Here is a 12,135-nt window from a genome sequence, read left to right as displayed (position 1 = left end):
TAAAGAAGAGTTAGCAGTTTGCTTATCTGCAGGTACATGGGACGTGTGTGGTAAATAATGTATGTCTTAAAATCTACTTAAAATGATTGAAATGAGGTAAAAAATACAGAAAAACACAATCAAAATTTTTTTTGATTTATTAGTTAATATATGTGGGAACCCTGCCTTTTGCACAGTCCTGGTATGATATCATTTGTGAAGCCTTACAAAAAAAAACCTTGAGTGCTTGAAGAGAAATTAACCTCAAGCACTTGAGAGTGAAAATGTCACCCCACCCAAACGTGACAAAGCTGAGATATTGATCTGGAAGATCATCACACGGCTGTGTGAGAGGCATCTCAGGCAGTTGGCCTGAATTATTGACAGGATGTTATGTCATCAAAAATAGGACAGTGTTGCCCACACACACACACACACACACACACACACACACACACACACACACACACACACACACTGAGAGCTTTAAATGCTGGGGGAGGTTTAGTTTACAGAATGGGTTTGATTGTTTTAGTTAAGTTCTTTATTGCTTAAAACTATTTAGTTTTAGTTTCAGTATTAGTTTTAGGTATTTTTCTATTGTGATATGAGGGTATTTCTCAGGGGCAAAGTTCAAAATAGGCGTATGCACCCATGCCCTCATGCTTTGAGTGTTGTCAAATTTAACCAATTTGACAAAGACTAAAACTAAAGACGTTTAAGTTTTAATTTTTTCTAGTCTTTATTTTTATTTCACTTAACTACAACATTTTTTCACTTATCAGAAGGTAATTTATTCTTCAAATTTTTATCTGAAGCACAGACAGAAACTATCCTTATGTTGTTGCCATACTTACTGTATAACCCACTTCACACCCAGAGGTCATGAACAATATCATCAGGTCTTGATTGGTCTTTAATGAGTCAATACAAATAGTCCAGGACAAAGACACAAGACAGGAATGGATCAAAATAAATCACTGGATGTATACATGAGGCACACGTCTTCATACAAAACAAACAGAATATAAATAAGGTGGAGTGGTTGTCAAAGTGGCTACAGGAAATGAGGAAGCCCTCACTCATTGCACAACTGAAAGCAACGCACCACATAAAAGATACATGATGCTGACATGACGCCTGCGACTGTTTCCAGAACATATAGGAGAAGACGGGGGCGGCGCCAACAGCTGGTCAACACCTCCATCCAGAGGAGGCAACCTGAGGGCAAACCAGCATGTTGGTTCAGTTCACTGCAAAGGCATGTACGACACAGCAACACAGAGGTGGTGTTTTTACATACAACAAAATCATTTTAGTTATAAATGTGCAAAGAAAAAGTATCAGCAGGGGGAAAGTAGTCACAATAAACGAGTGGTCGTTAAAATTCTCTTCAGTGCAGAGTCCATTTCTGACATTTAAACGCATCTATTTTAAATATATTTAAAAGGATTTGCTCTAAACTGATCACAAAACTTCCATTCCTTCAAACACACACATAATATCTGGATACATGAGAGCTAATTTTGTCAAAGATAAAAATTTAAATCAAACGTTTCCCTGAAGCACCCTAATCTTTGCCACATGCATCAATGAGACGGGTCAGTTTCCATAAGCTTTACATCATCAGCACACAAAAAAGGTCAAGCAGAAATGAAAAACAAAGAACAGCATTACCCTAGACGATTCATAAAAATAACCTAAACTAATGTCATGCATACTACAACAGGATGAGAATTTACAGCATACTATATAGCATACACTCAGCGTCAAAATGATTGAGTACAAAGCACAGAGATGCTTTTTCTAATGCAAAGAAGAGGAGAGATGCATCCTTCGTTAGCAAGGAGCTACAGTAAGGATAGCATCGTTGGTTTTTAGTGCTATTTGGCTAATGCTCCGAGTCATACTGCAGAGTAGGAACACATTGGATATTTACATATTGTGTTTCTCAAAGCCATAAAATCATCAGACAACTGAAATTAGTTTAAAAAAAAAAAAAAGGTGACAAAAAACAAAACAAAACAAAAACAAACAAAAAAAAACAACGTAGCTGCTCATATGGTGTCATTCTGCACATGTGCTGTGTCACAAGTACAGAGGTGGGGATGGTAAGGCCCAGTTGGTGTGTGTCAGGCAGGGGCTGCTTCATGACTTCCAATGATAAAGTTGGACGATGGCTTTTTGCAGCAGGTGATACATCTACCTCCGTCTCCTGTCAAAATAATGTTGTCCTCAGGATTAAACAACCTGCTGCGTTCAAAGCAGTGTTTCACTTCTGTCTCAATGCGTTTGGGTCCACGGACCGCAGTAGTCATCACAATCACCACCTCTGTCGTTTTTCAAGTCTTTCTCAGTAGAAGCGCTTGCGTCGGCTCTCGTTCCAGTGGCTGTAGACCACCAGGCCGATTACGATGAGGAAGATGCAACCCAGCATGGAGAAGAGCACGGTGAAGAAAATAGCTATTCCACTCATCCCTTCTTCAGTCTGACCCACTGAAACAGAGGACGACAGTCAGAGAGTAAAAGAGTGAAGGAGTGAAAGAAAATGAGTTGAGAAATAAAAAGGATGGATGGAGAGATTGGAATTGAATGTGATAAAAGATAAAGGAAGAGTGACAAGACATAGTTGCTTTAGAACCACACATTTGCGTAGACAACAGGCTGCATCATGTTCACCTACTTTTAAATTAACTACGTGTGTTACTTCAGGATTCCACTAGAGGGCACACCAGAGCACTTGAACCATATCATCTTTGCCATAACTTCCAGGAAGAAACCCCCCGCCTCAGGTACATGAAATGAAATGGCGCTGAGTAAACGCTGCTCAACTGATTAGTTTTTAGCCACTGAAAAAAAGGGCCACCTTGAAAAATCTAATTCAGTTTCAGTGTACGATACATTTAGAACATTTCCCCTGCTTTACCTAGGTGTCAGACAGCCCTTTCTGATGGGGAACTGAAGCGGTTACCTTAAAGCCAGTCATTTTAGGAAACAGGAACTGCTGGTCTACCGCTGCCCCAATCAGTTAGTGTGTAACATAAAGTGGTGAAAATATTCCAAATATAGTGTTCACTTACACCGATATTGATTCTTGAAAGTTTGGCTTTTTATGTGGCTAAAATGCGTTTTGTAGCGGCCCCCGTCTGCACAATAAGATGGACGAGGTCACAGGGACCTGAACTTTGATCTCTGACCACCAACATCTAATCAGTTCATTCTTGAGACCAAGTAGATAGTTTTAAAAGTGAGAGCGGCGCCATTGTAGATGGTATATATCAAGCACGTTGTGACGATGTCGAGTACGTTTCTCTCGTTCTGCTAACACTACTCCCTACTATTCATGTGCGTATTGCATCTTGCAGAAGGGTCGTGTCACTTTCTGAAGACGTGCACAACCAATGTTTGAAATGGACACAGGAAACCATGGACACCATGTGCACACGTACAGGCAGTTAAACACAAGTATATCTCTGGCTTAACTGCACAATAATGTGTGTGTGTGTGTGTGTGTGTGTGTGCGCGCGTGTGTGTCTTACGTCTAAGGAGCTCAAAGTTATCCACACTGGGTATGGTTATCTCCTCCTCCTCCTCTTCTTCCTGTTGACTCCGCAACACCGTCAGCTGGTAGAGTTTCAGGGAAATTATATCATGGTTGTCTGTAAATTGAGAATCAGAATATATGTTGGTTAGAAGTGATTATATTTGATTAAAGGGGCCTCACAATTTAGCTGCAAGTGTTTATCAAGAAAAAAACCCCACTGCAAATCTGTGTAACCATTTGCTATCAATTCATTTATTTCCTTTAATGTATAGACAATTTAAATATCAAACTCCAAAAATGCAGTTGGCTTCAAGCCCGCCTGCTGCCTTTCTACATAGAAAACAATGTATTTGAGGGTGCAAAAAAACGTTTATGTATCTGTCATGGCATTACAAGCTACAGTATATTCATCACTTGTCAGTAAATGTCTGTCTTACAAAATGCAAGGCTTTGTCCGTCTCTCCTAAATCACTGATGCAAACACAGCCAAGCAGGAGCAGAAAATACTCTTCAAGGAGCCGTTTAAGCCAGGAGCTCTAACAATATTTTTTTTTTACCTTATAAAATAGGCAGACTTTGAAACTAGGGGGAAATAAAGTACTGTGAAACTGGGCACAGTAAATGACCATTACTGGGGGAGCTGTTTGAAGCAGTGAAAGCCGTTTACCTGAGAGGTCTCCAGTGATGGCTGAAGCTCCAAAATAATAGCCTTTGGGAAGCCGCACTCCGGGTATGTCCAGGCAGTCCCTCCACTCATGTTGCCCGTCGATGTCTATCATTACCTGAAGAACAGAGGCAATGCAGTGACTTATAGAGGGTTATCTCAGTTTTGTTCACAAAAGCAGGTTTACTGAGTTATCTAAATGACTTTCTTTGGCAAAATGTAGAATCAGCTATAATCGTGGAGATGAACTTCATGTAGACGTGTTCTGAGTTTCACTCAATTTCTTGGATCAGACCCTGGACAATGGGGCTGCAATTTAGAAATACTCTGCTCTCTACACTCTCAAGTTTAGTCCTTAGTTCCCATTCCTGCTCCTGTGATCACATCACCACTGTCCTGGGTACTTAAGTGTGTTTTATGATCAATAGTTCAGTAGAAATGAACACACAACTCAACTGACAAAGACATGTAATAACTTTTGGTATGTATCTAAGAGGCTGAAAAAACGCCATCTTAGTTTTACTCTTTGCTCCTTTGGAAAGACTTTGACAATCAACAACATTTGTTTCTCTCTGTGTAACTCCCACACCATTCTCAATAATTGCCCTGTACCTGCCTGTACCTGCATTAATGGAGCCTCCTACTGTTATTATTCTGGTCTGTTTGTGTCTGTGCTTGTAATATGAATCTATTTTCCAGTGAAACCTTTAAAAGGTCGTTGTACGCATGTTCTGCCAACTTAAATGAATATTAGTAGGTCACATCAGCCCATCCAGTATATGCTAACAACAGGGTGGACAGTTAAGGACATGAGGAAGTGTCCACGTATGTTGAGCAGTGTTGTTATTGTAGATAACTGAAGAAGGAGTCTCTCACCGTGAGCCTGCGGCGGACGTATCGGATGAAGAGGAAGGTGTCATGTTTAAGGTTGCGCACCATGGCATTGCAGCCTCCAAGCTCTGTGGGCCTGCCATCCCGCTCGTGGTCATAGCTGATGGTGCCGTTCCCAACCATGGCCAGAACGAAGGGGAAAATCCTCTTGTGTATCACAGAGGGAAAAGAGAGAGATGAGGACAGAGCCTTGATTTAAATAAGTCCTGATCACACGCTGTTATAGCACTTGGTGATGATTCTTTTTTATTAGTCAGAGAGGATTTTTAACTGGGCTGCTCACACTTTGCAGCCAAGTCTGGAATCATGCAGAGACATTTTCACAAGACGCTGTTTTCACAGTCAACAGTGCCATGCAAACTGTAGAGATGTCTGTCTAAAATATCATGAGGCTTTTGTCATTCATAACCATGACTACTGTTCCTTATGATGTCAAAATACATAAATTTGCAATGACTGTTTCACTTACATATCACATATTGCATGCTACATTTCTATTATGGTCTATTGCTTTGATTGAACCCCTTGGAAGTTTATGTTACTCTGATGAAGACCACACAGCAAACACACAGCAACCATGCAGGGATCAAAAAACACCACAGTATTGTTTCAAACTTAAGGCCATGTCTACAGTCAGAAAAGCATGCTTAAGCACCAACTGATGCTGTATTATGAGGTTAAACGCAGGACTGGGATCAAATGTTCCAAAAGCCGGTTTACCTGTGTGCGAGGAGTATATCTTTTCTTCTGAGCCTGTCTCCAAATAGTTGCACAAAAGAACACAAAGACGGCCCTTTTACACAAATTTGCAAGGGCACTTGTTGATGGCTTGCACTTGAACTTGCACTCAACCCTACTGTGCTTTCACACAACATAAGAAACCTCAGCAGTGCTACTCCGGCATACCTCTAAGTGTTTCTCCTCGTTGGGATATGTGTCCACAAACACACCCAAGCCAGTGAAGTTGTCCACATTTCCAAACACAGGACCTGTTAAAGAACGAAAAGACAGTGTTGATAGTGTGTTTTTATAATCAAAATAAGAACTTAGGTTAGGTGAATAGTATTTCCTGTTGCATTTTACCTTTCTGCGCCCGTTCCTTAGTGTACCAAATGGCCAGCCCATCACCATTCAAGTTCTTCTTCCCTTGCCCGTGAATCTTAAAGTGCACCTGCATCTCCCAGTCCGTCAGATGGCAAGGCTAGAAAGACACACATGTTAAAAAATGCCACTGAAATACAGACTGTTAAATCCAACAACTTGGCAATAAACATAAAAGAGGGACACTAAGAGATTCTCAAATTTCAGATTTTTAAGGGGTGAGGTTAAGGTCTTTGGTAAGACCCAGCCCCCTTAAAACCCCACTGACCTGACCAACATGACATTATACTGAAGTTTCACTTCTAATAGTTTTTTTCTGTAGTGCTGTGTAAGCAACACAGAGTGCCTTGAGGTCAACGAAAGAGGAAACACAAATCAAAGAGGAAATAGCTGATCCACTGTGGCTCTCAGTGGCCAAAGTAAGTATAAACAGTCAAGTCTTCTGCTAAGTCAGGTGGTATTTGCATCGGCATATCAGAGATATGAGGTATTCACACAATCCTGGGCAGCAGATGAGGGTGTTTATTTTGGTTGGTGTGAGATAAGATCAGGGTTACAGCAAAGACGATGTAAGACGAACTGTCTGGAAGCAAAAACCTCCCCCCAAGCCAAACCCATACATAATATCTACTTTACTGGCTGAATAAAACCAGTTGAAACCATTTCCAAACAATACAGTAAATACCTACTTACAGTCATTGACAGTCAGTGCAGTACCCATTACCAACAGGCTTCTGTACAAATCTTTTTGATATTTCCAAGCCTTTGGTGACCTGCTTGGTATGCACTGAGTTGCCAGTTTAGCAGCATTTATATTGATGAGGTTAGACTAAATATTATAAACACCTTCATGACGGCAGGATTCACTGCAGGGATGTTTTATTAGGCCGCATTAATTTTATCTTGGTGAACCTAATAACCTTGCAACTGAGTGTAAAAGCCTGTTTAACACCTCTAATCCTCCCTTTATTCTGCATCCTGTGTAGCTATCCTGTTGTTGATATTTAACAGCTGCACATCACAAGTCAGTACTGCTGCAGTTTACCAGCGCATATGTATACTCACAAGGCGGCTCCACACTGCCCCCTGCCTGCTCTGCATGTCAGGTGTAAGGCGCACCTGGTCGGTGGTTACCATGGCATCCCCTTGCAGCTCCCAGTGGGAAGAGCCTAAGGATCCCACACCTGAGTACACAAATAGCATCATCATGGGACGAAAAAAAAGAAAAAGATGACACAGCACAATAGGGCCTGCCCAGCCTCTGCTTTGTTACTGAACAAAACATCTGCTGCATGTTGTACTGCTCTTACTGTATTCATTACACATTGTCCATCCTGTTAACACAGCTAATACTGCTAACACTGTCCATTTCATTTTTAATTGCTTTTAATTTTTGGTAAACGTCAAACATCTATGGGAAGGCAGTGCAGTTAAATAGAATAATCTAAGAAGTGCTCAATCTGCCTGTGACGTATAGAAATGGTTTCTAATTTTGGTGATTAAAAACACTTGCTGACATTTATGGAGTTTACAGCTGAAATTGATATAAAATAAGAGTCAAAACAGGATTTTATGCCTTTACAGTGTAATGAATAGAAAATTCAGTTCAACAAAAAATCAATTAAATGACAGACTTATAGTGAGGCATTTACAGTTAAAGAGTGTTGTTGGTTTCATATTATATAGTGAACTGAACTGGGACACAGTGTACAATAAGCAACAACTGCATGTAATTCCTATGGAAGTTAAATAACAGTGTGGTCATGCTCATTCGGCAGAAACTCGTGTACAGTTGTTCACATTTTTACTGTATTTTTTACATAATTATTCTGGCAACCACAGCTGCCAGTTTTATTCAATAACAGGATTTTTTTTTTTTTTTTTTTTTACAGTGACCTTACTATCTATCATATGTATTATTTATACTACCACTAGACACATTAATTTGCACTTAACTATAGAGATGGGAATCACCCAAAGCCCCATGACATGATATTATCACGACACTTAAGTCACGATGCAACATTATTGTGACTTTAAACATTTTACAATATGCTGAGTATTGTGATGACATATATTGTGATTTATTAACTTTTTTTTAACTGCAAATTATGTCTCCTGAGGTAAACTTTGTCAAAATGTGTTTTATCAAACAAGATAAAGTTCTCAAACTATTCATCTCACTTCTGTCATTGTTACTGCAAGAAAATGTATCTAGTTAACTGAAAAAAGCATTTAAAGTCATAAAACAGTTTTCTAATTCACAATAAAAGTAAATTGATTCACAATAGTCATTTTTGTACTTTGAATATAAAATAGGTACCAGAGTTGATTAAAAGCATCAAAATAAAGCTTGTTTATCCCATCAAAGTACAAGGGCAGCCCCCCCCGGTTCCCTTGACACATACGGCCCAAATGTCCTTTAAATCTTAGAGACACCCCTGCTTACACCTGAACTGTGAAGGGCTGCAGTTTGTTTATTAACTGGCCCCTAGACTACTGTCATTTTGCAAGAGTGGACCCAGAGCATAGCACGTTGAGTATCCCTGCTGTACTCTGTGCAGTGATACTGAAGTTTAATCTTAAATAATCTGTTCATGTCACAAAAAGTAGAACACACAGAGGTCTTAAATGAAGCACAATGTAAGGCATTAAATATGGTTTATGTTTAACGTTAGCAGTTTAACAGGCTAAATGTTACAGCAGCAAGATTTATTTGAAGACTGAAAGCGTTTAAAGACAAATTGAACATATTAGGAAAAAAGAGCTCGAGTATAGCTGCAATTTAGTCGTTAATGCTAAATTATTCTGGAAACATCTGTCCCTCAGCCCGCCCCTGTGACAGCCTGCGAGGTGTATAACGGTCAGGATAACGTTACCTTGATACGGCTTGGAAAGGGAATATTCCCGCTTCAAAAACTCCTCCATTTCGTGGTCATCGTCGGCCAAACACTGACTTGTAATAAATATAAGAAAAGCAAAAGTCCAGTACGATGTCAGAGGCATTATTTTCCGTCTGAATGGTGATTTGAGTTCCCTATAATGATAGCTCCTGCTGGCGGCAGCCATCGTAGGTCAAAGCTCAGCCCACTGAATCGTCAACTTCGTTCCCATTGGCTCACTGTGTTGCATGTCTTATTTCCATTGGTCCGTTTGATTGTCAATCAGAATGAACGCTTTTGATTGGATGTATTGTGAAAGTGTTTCAGAGAATGTCAATAGTGGAAATAAATTAAGTAACTTATTAAATTGGAGGTGTGCAAATGTAGCAGAGGTGTTATAAGCTTCATTTTGACATTTGAATCCTTTTGGTAATTCATGTATTCCTTGGGAAACCCGTAAAGTGAAGGATTTATTTGTGGGTGCAGCTTTATAACACCTACAATTAGTTTGACACCTCTGCTGTAATCGATATTAAAGACGAATCTACACATAAAAACAATGCTGACTTCTTCCTGATGAGCTCACGTGAACTTTTTTGTTTTGTTTTGTTTAAGGTTGAACTTAAATGAGATTAAAAATCCCCAAAGAAAAACAATTAGAAATGTGTTTAATTATATCTCCTGCCCTATGATATCTAAAAGAAATTCCATTTTACAGATATTTTCAAAGATATATTCACACGTTATGAAGTATATGTTTATACTTTCCTATAACTCCAAAAGCAAAGAAATTCCTTTTAAAACCTTAAACAGAGGATATCTGTCCACTGACTTGTCACAACAACGATTTGATATTGAAACCAAAAACTGTGTATCCTGTGACCACACTGAAACTTTATCATTTACAAGCTTTATGGCTCGATGTACATGACTGGCTTTCCCCCAAAAGTTTTTCAGCTTGAAAACTTTTCTCAAAAGGATATTGTTTATGGACTCATCATGGACAACAGTAAGGATGACTTTCTGGTTAATAACAGTCTTATACTTGGAATTTTTTCTTTACACAAATCCAAATATGTGAAGGTGAAGGTGTTACATAATAAGTTTATTTTTTATTTGAAAGCCCTTAAACTGATGAAATACAAAAGTGTTTAAGTATCGTCATGTATAATTATAGTAATTGTATGAATGAATGATGCATCCAAGGTCATGGTTTAGGTACTGTCTGCATGAAGGCATGTGGAGGCTCCAGAGTGTGTGATGGTTAAGGTACTGTAAGATAACTTTGTAGGTGTTTAGACTCCAGTGTTAGACATATCTGTGTGATGTGTGAAATAAATACACTATATAAGGCTGAATCATTGTTCTGTTGCTTAAAGTTTTTGGTATGTCTGTTGCTTAAAGTTTTTGGTATGTCTTTGTCCATGTGTGCTGTGCCATAAGCTTCTCTGATCAGATTTGTCTTAAGCAAAGATCAACTGTGGCTCACTGAGTTTGTTTATTATCATCAAAATTAGAATTACTGTACAGAAGACAAAAAAGGCTTTCCATATTTAGTCAGCTTTTGCCTTTTGGGTGATGTTGTTTTTTGTTTGTTTGTTTTTTAACAGATGCACAAGAGTTTTTCTTTGCAGTGCTCTGTTAGTAGTCTGTTGGCTAAGGCTCTGGCCGTGCCCCGGGGGGAAGGGGCCCAAGTTGCTCCGCCAGCAGAGAATAGAGTCCTTTGAAATCAGCCAAACTGTTGGACTCAGCTTTTTGTGTCCCCAGTGGTGGTTGTGGCCTGACAGGAAGGGGCTCAAGCAGTTCCCCCAGCACTGAATTGAGTCTTTGGGCCTCACCCAAAATACTGGACTCAGCTGTTTGTGTCCTGTATGGTGGCTCTGGTTGTAGCTGAGGGGAATCACTGTGGCCGAGGCTGAGACTGTGGCCGAGGCTGTGGCTGTGGCCCTAGAAGAAGGGGCTCAAGTACCAGCACTGAATTGAGTTCTTGGACCTCGGCTGAATAGTTGGACTCCATTGTTTGTGTCCTGGATGGTGGCTCTGGGTTTGGCTGAGGCTGTTGCTTTGATACTTTTAGTTGAACAGAGTATTTCAACATTGTGGTATTGCTTCTTTTTCTCCAGTTAAAGATTTGAGTACTTCTTCCACCACTGGATACAGTTTACTGATAACCATTACATAATAAATGTCCCACTCTTGTTTGTGCTCACTGAAGACTCATTCCTGTTTCCTTTTAATCACCATTTTTGACTTTTGTAAATCCTCCAGGCCCTGTAAATGTTCTCTGTATATCCTCCACTGTTAGGATCGAGCTCCCCCTGTGATTCACAATGAAATGAGTGTACTCAGCAGTGGTAAGTACAGTTAATTTTCAGTGATCACTTATAATGGTAGACCCCCAATAAACATGCTGTCTGATGACTGGGAGCAGATGGTGCTGAGAGTGTTTCTCTACATTGGTATGCATGGGATGCTGAGAATTCCAAAACTCCGCTTTCGTCTCCATGTCTTACTGCATTGCCCTCAAGCACACTAATAATCAGCAACACCATTCACATATTGCTCATCACTGATGGTGTTTTCACATACAGTCCCTTTTAAACAAACTTAACTCAGTCCTCTTAAAGTGGACCAAAAATTGGACCAACAGAAAAAGGACTTAGTTCTTTTTGTGTTCACATTGTCAGTTCATTTGAAAGATGACTTGGTTCTCTTTCTGGTCAACTTCAGCTCTGATGGGGCCTCAGTCCTCTTTCTGTTCACACTATAGCCTATATATATAATATATATATATTGACATAGTTTTGTTTTTACTCTGACATGGCACTGCAGTGTGGTTATGAAGCCCATCGCTTTCAGATGAATTTAAAAGTGGAGGAAAACCTTGGTGTGTCTGTGTTGTAGACTGTTGTTGTTTGATGTATTCTACATTCCACATCTGGAGACGTGCATAATCTTCCATGGTCCAAACTACTCCTCGTCCTGCCACCTTGCAAGTGCTACAGGCCAACGTGGTTTTGTCTGTTTTTTCAAGCATCCTAGTGCAACAGCATGTGATCTAGAGGTAAATACAA

The 12,135-nt window shown here is 39.8% G+C and overlaps 1 protein-coding gene across 2 annotated transcripts; it reads right to left on the bottom strand.

Moving 5' to 3' along the window:
* Positions 1 to 877: 877 nt before the first annotated feature.
* lman2la (lectin, mannose-binding 2-like a) lies at positions 878 to 9,267 on the bottom strand. 2 transcript variants are annotated; one of them, XM_050052961.1, is made up of 9 exons: positions 9,059 to 9,267; positions 7,245 to 7,363; positions 6,162 to 6,279; positions 5,985 to 6,067; positions 5,799 to 5,831; positions 5,064 to 5,225; positions 4,191 to 4,305; positions 3,519 to 3,638; positions 878 to 2,475 (listed from the first exon to the last, which is right to left on the bottom strand). In XM_050052961.1, exons 1-9 carry the CDS (start codon positions 9,246 to 9,248, stop codon positions 2,333 to 2,335), a joined length of 1,083 nt encoding a protein of 360 aa, XP_049908918.1. In that variant the 5' UTR covers positions 9,249 to 9,267; the 3' UTR covers positions 878 to 2,332. The 2 variants fall into 2 exon arrangements, with proteins under 2 accessions (XP_049908918.1, XP_049908919.1); XM_050052962.1 differs by lacking the exon at positions 5,799 to 5,831.
* Between the last annotated feature and the right edge of the window lie 2,868 nt (positions 9,268 to 12,135).

This window comes from Epinephelus moara, chromosome 9, assembly GCF_006386435.1.
Source record: "Epinephelus moara isolate mb chromosome 9, YSFRI_EMoa_1.0, whole genome shotgun sequence".
NCBI lineage: Eukaryota > Metazoa > Chordata > Actinopteri > Perciformes > Serranidae > Epinephelus > Epinephelus moara.
This window is presented reverse-complemented; position numbering and strand designations above follow the sequence as displayed.

Coding starts and splice junctions, on each gene's coding strand:
- lman2la (XM_050052961.1), bottom strand. CDS start 9,248: ATGGCTGCCGCCAGCAGGAGCTATCATTATAGGGAACTCAAATCACCA. Junction 7,364..9,058: donor CCTTTCCAAGCCGTATCAAG/GTAACGTTATCC, acceptor TTGTGTACTCAG/GTGTGGGATCCTTAGGCTCT. Junction 2,476..3,518: donor TAACTTTGAGCTCCTTAGAC/GTAAGACACACA, acceptor CCTCTGTTTCAG/TGGGTCAGACTGAAGAAGGG.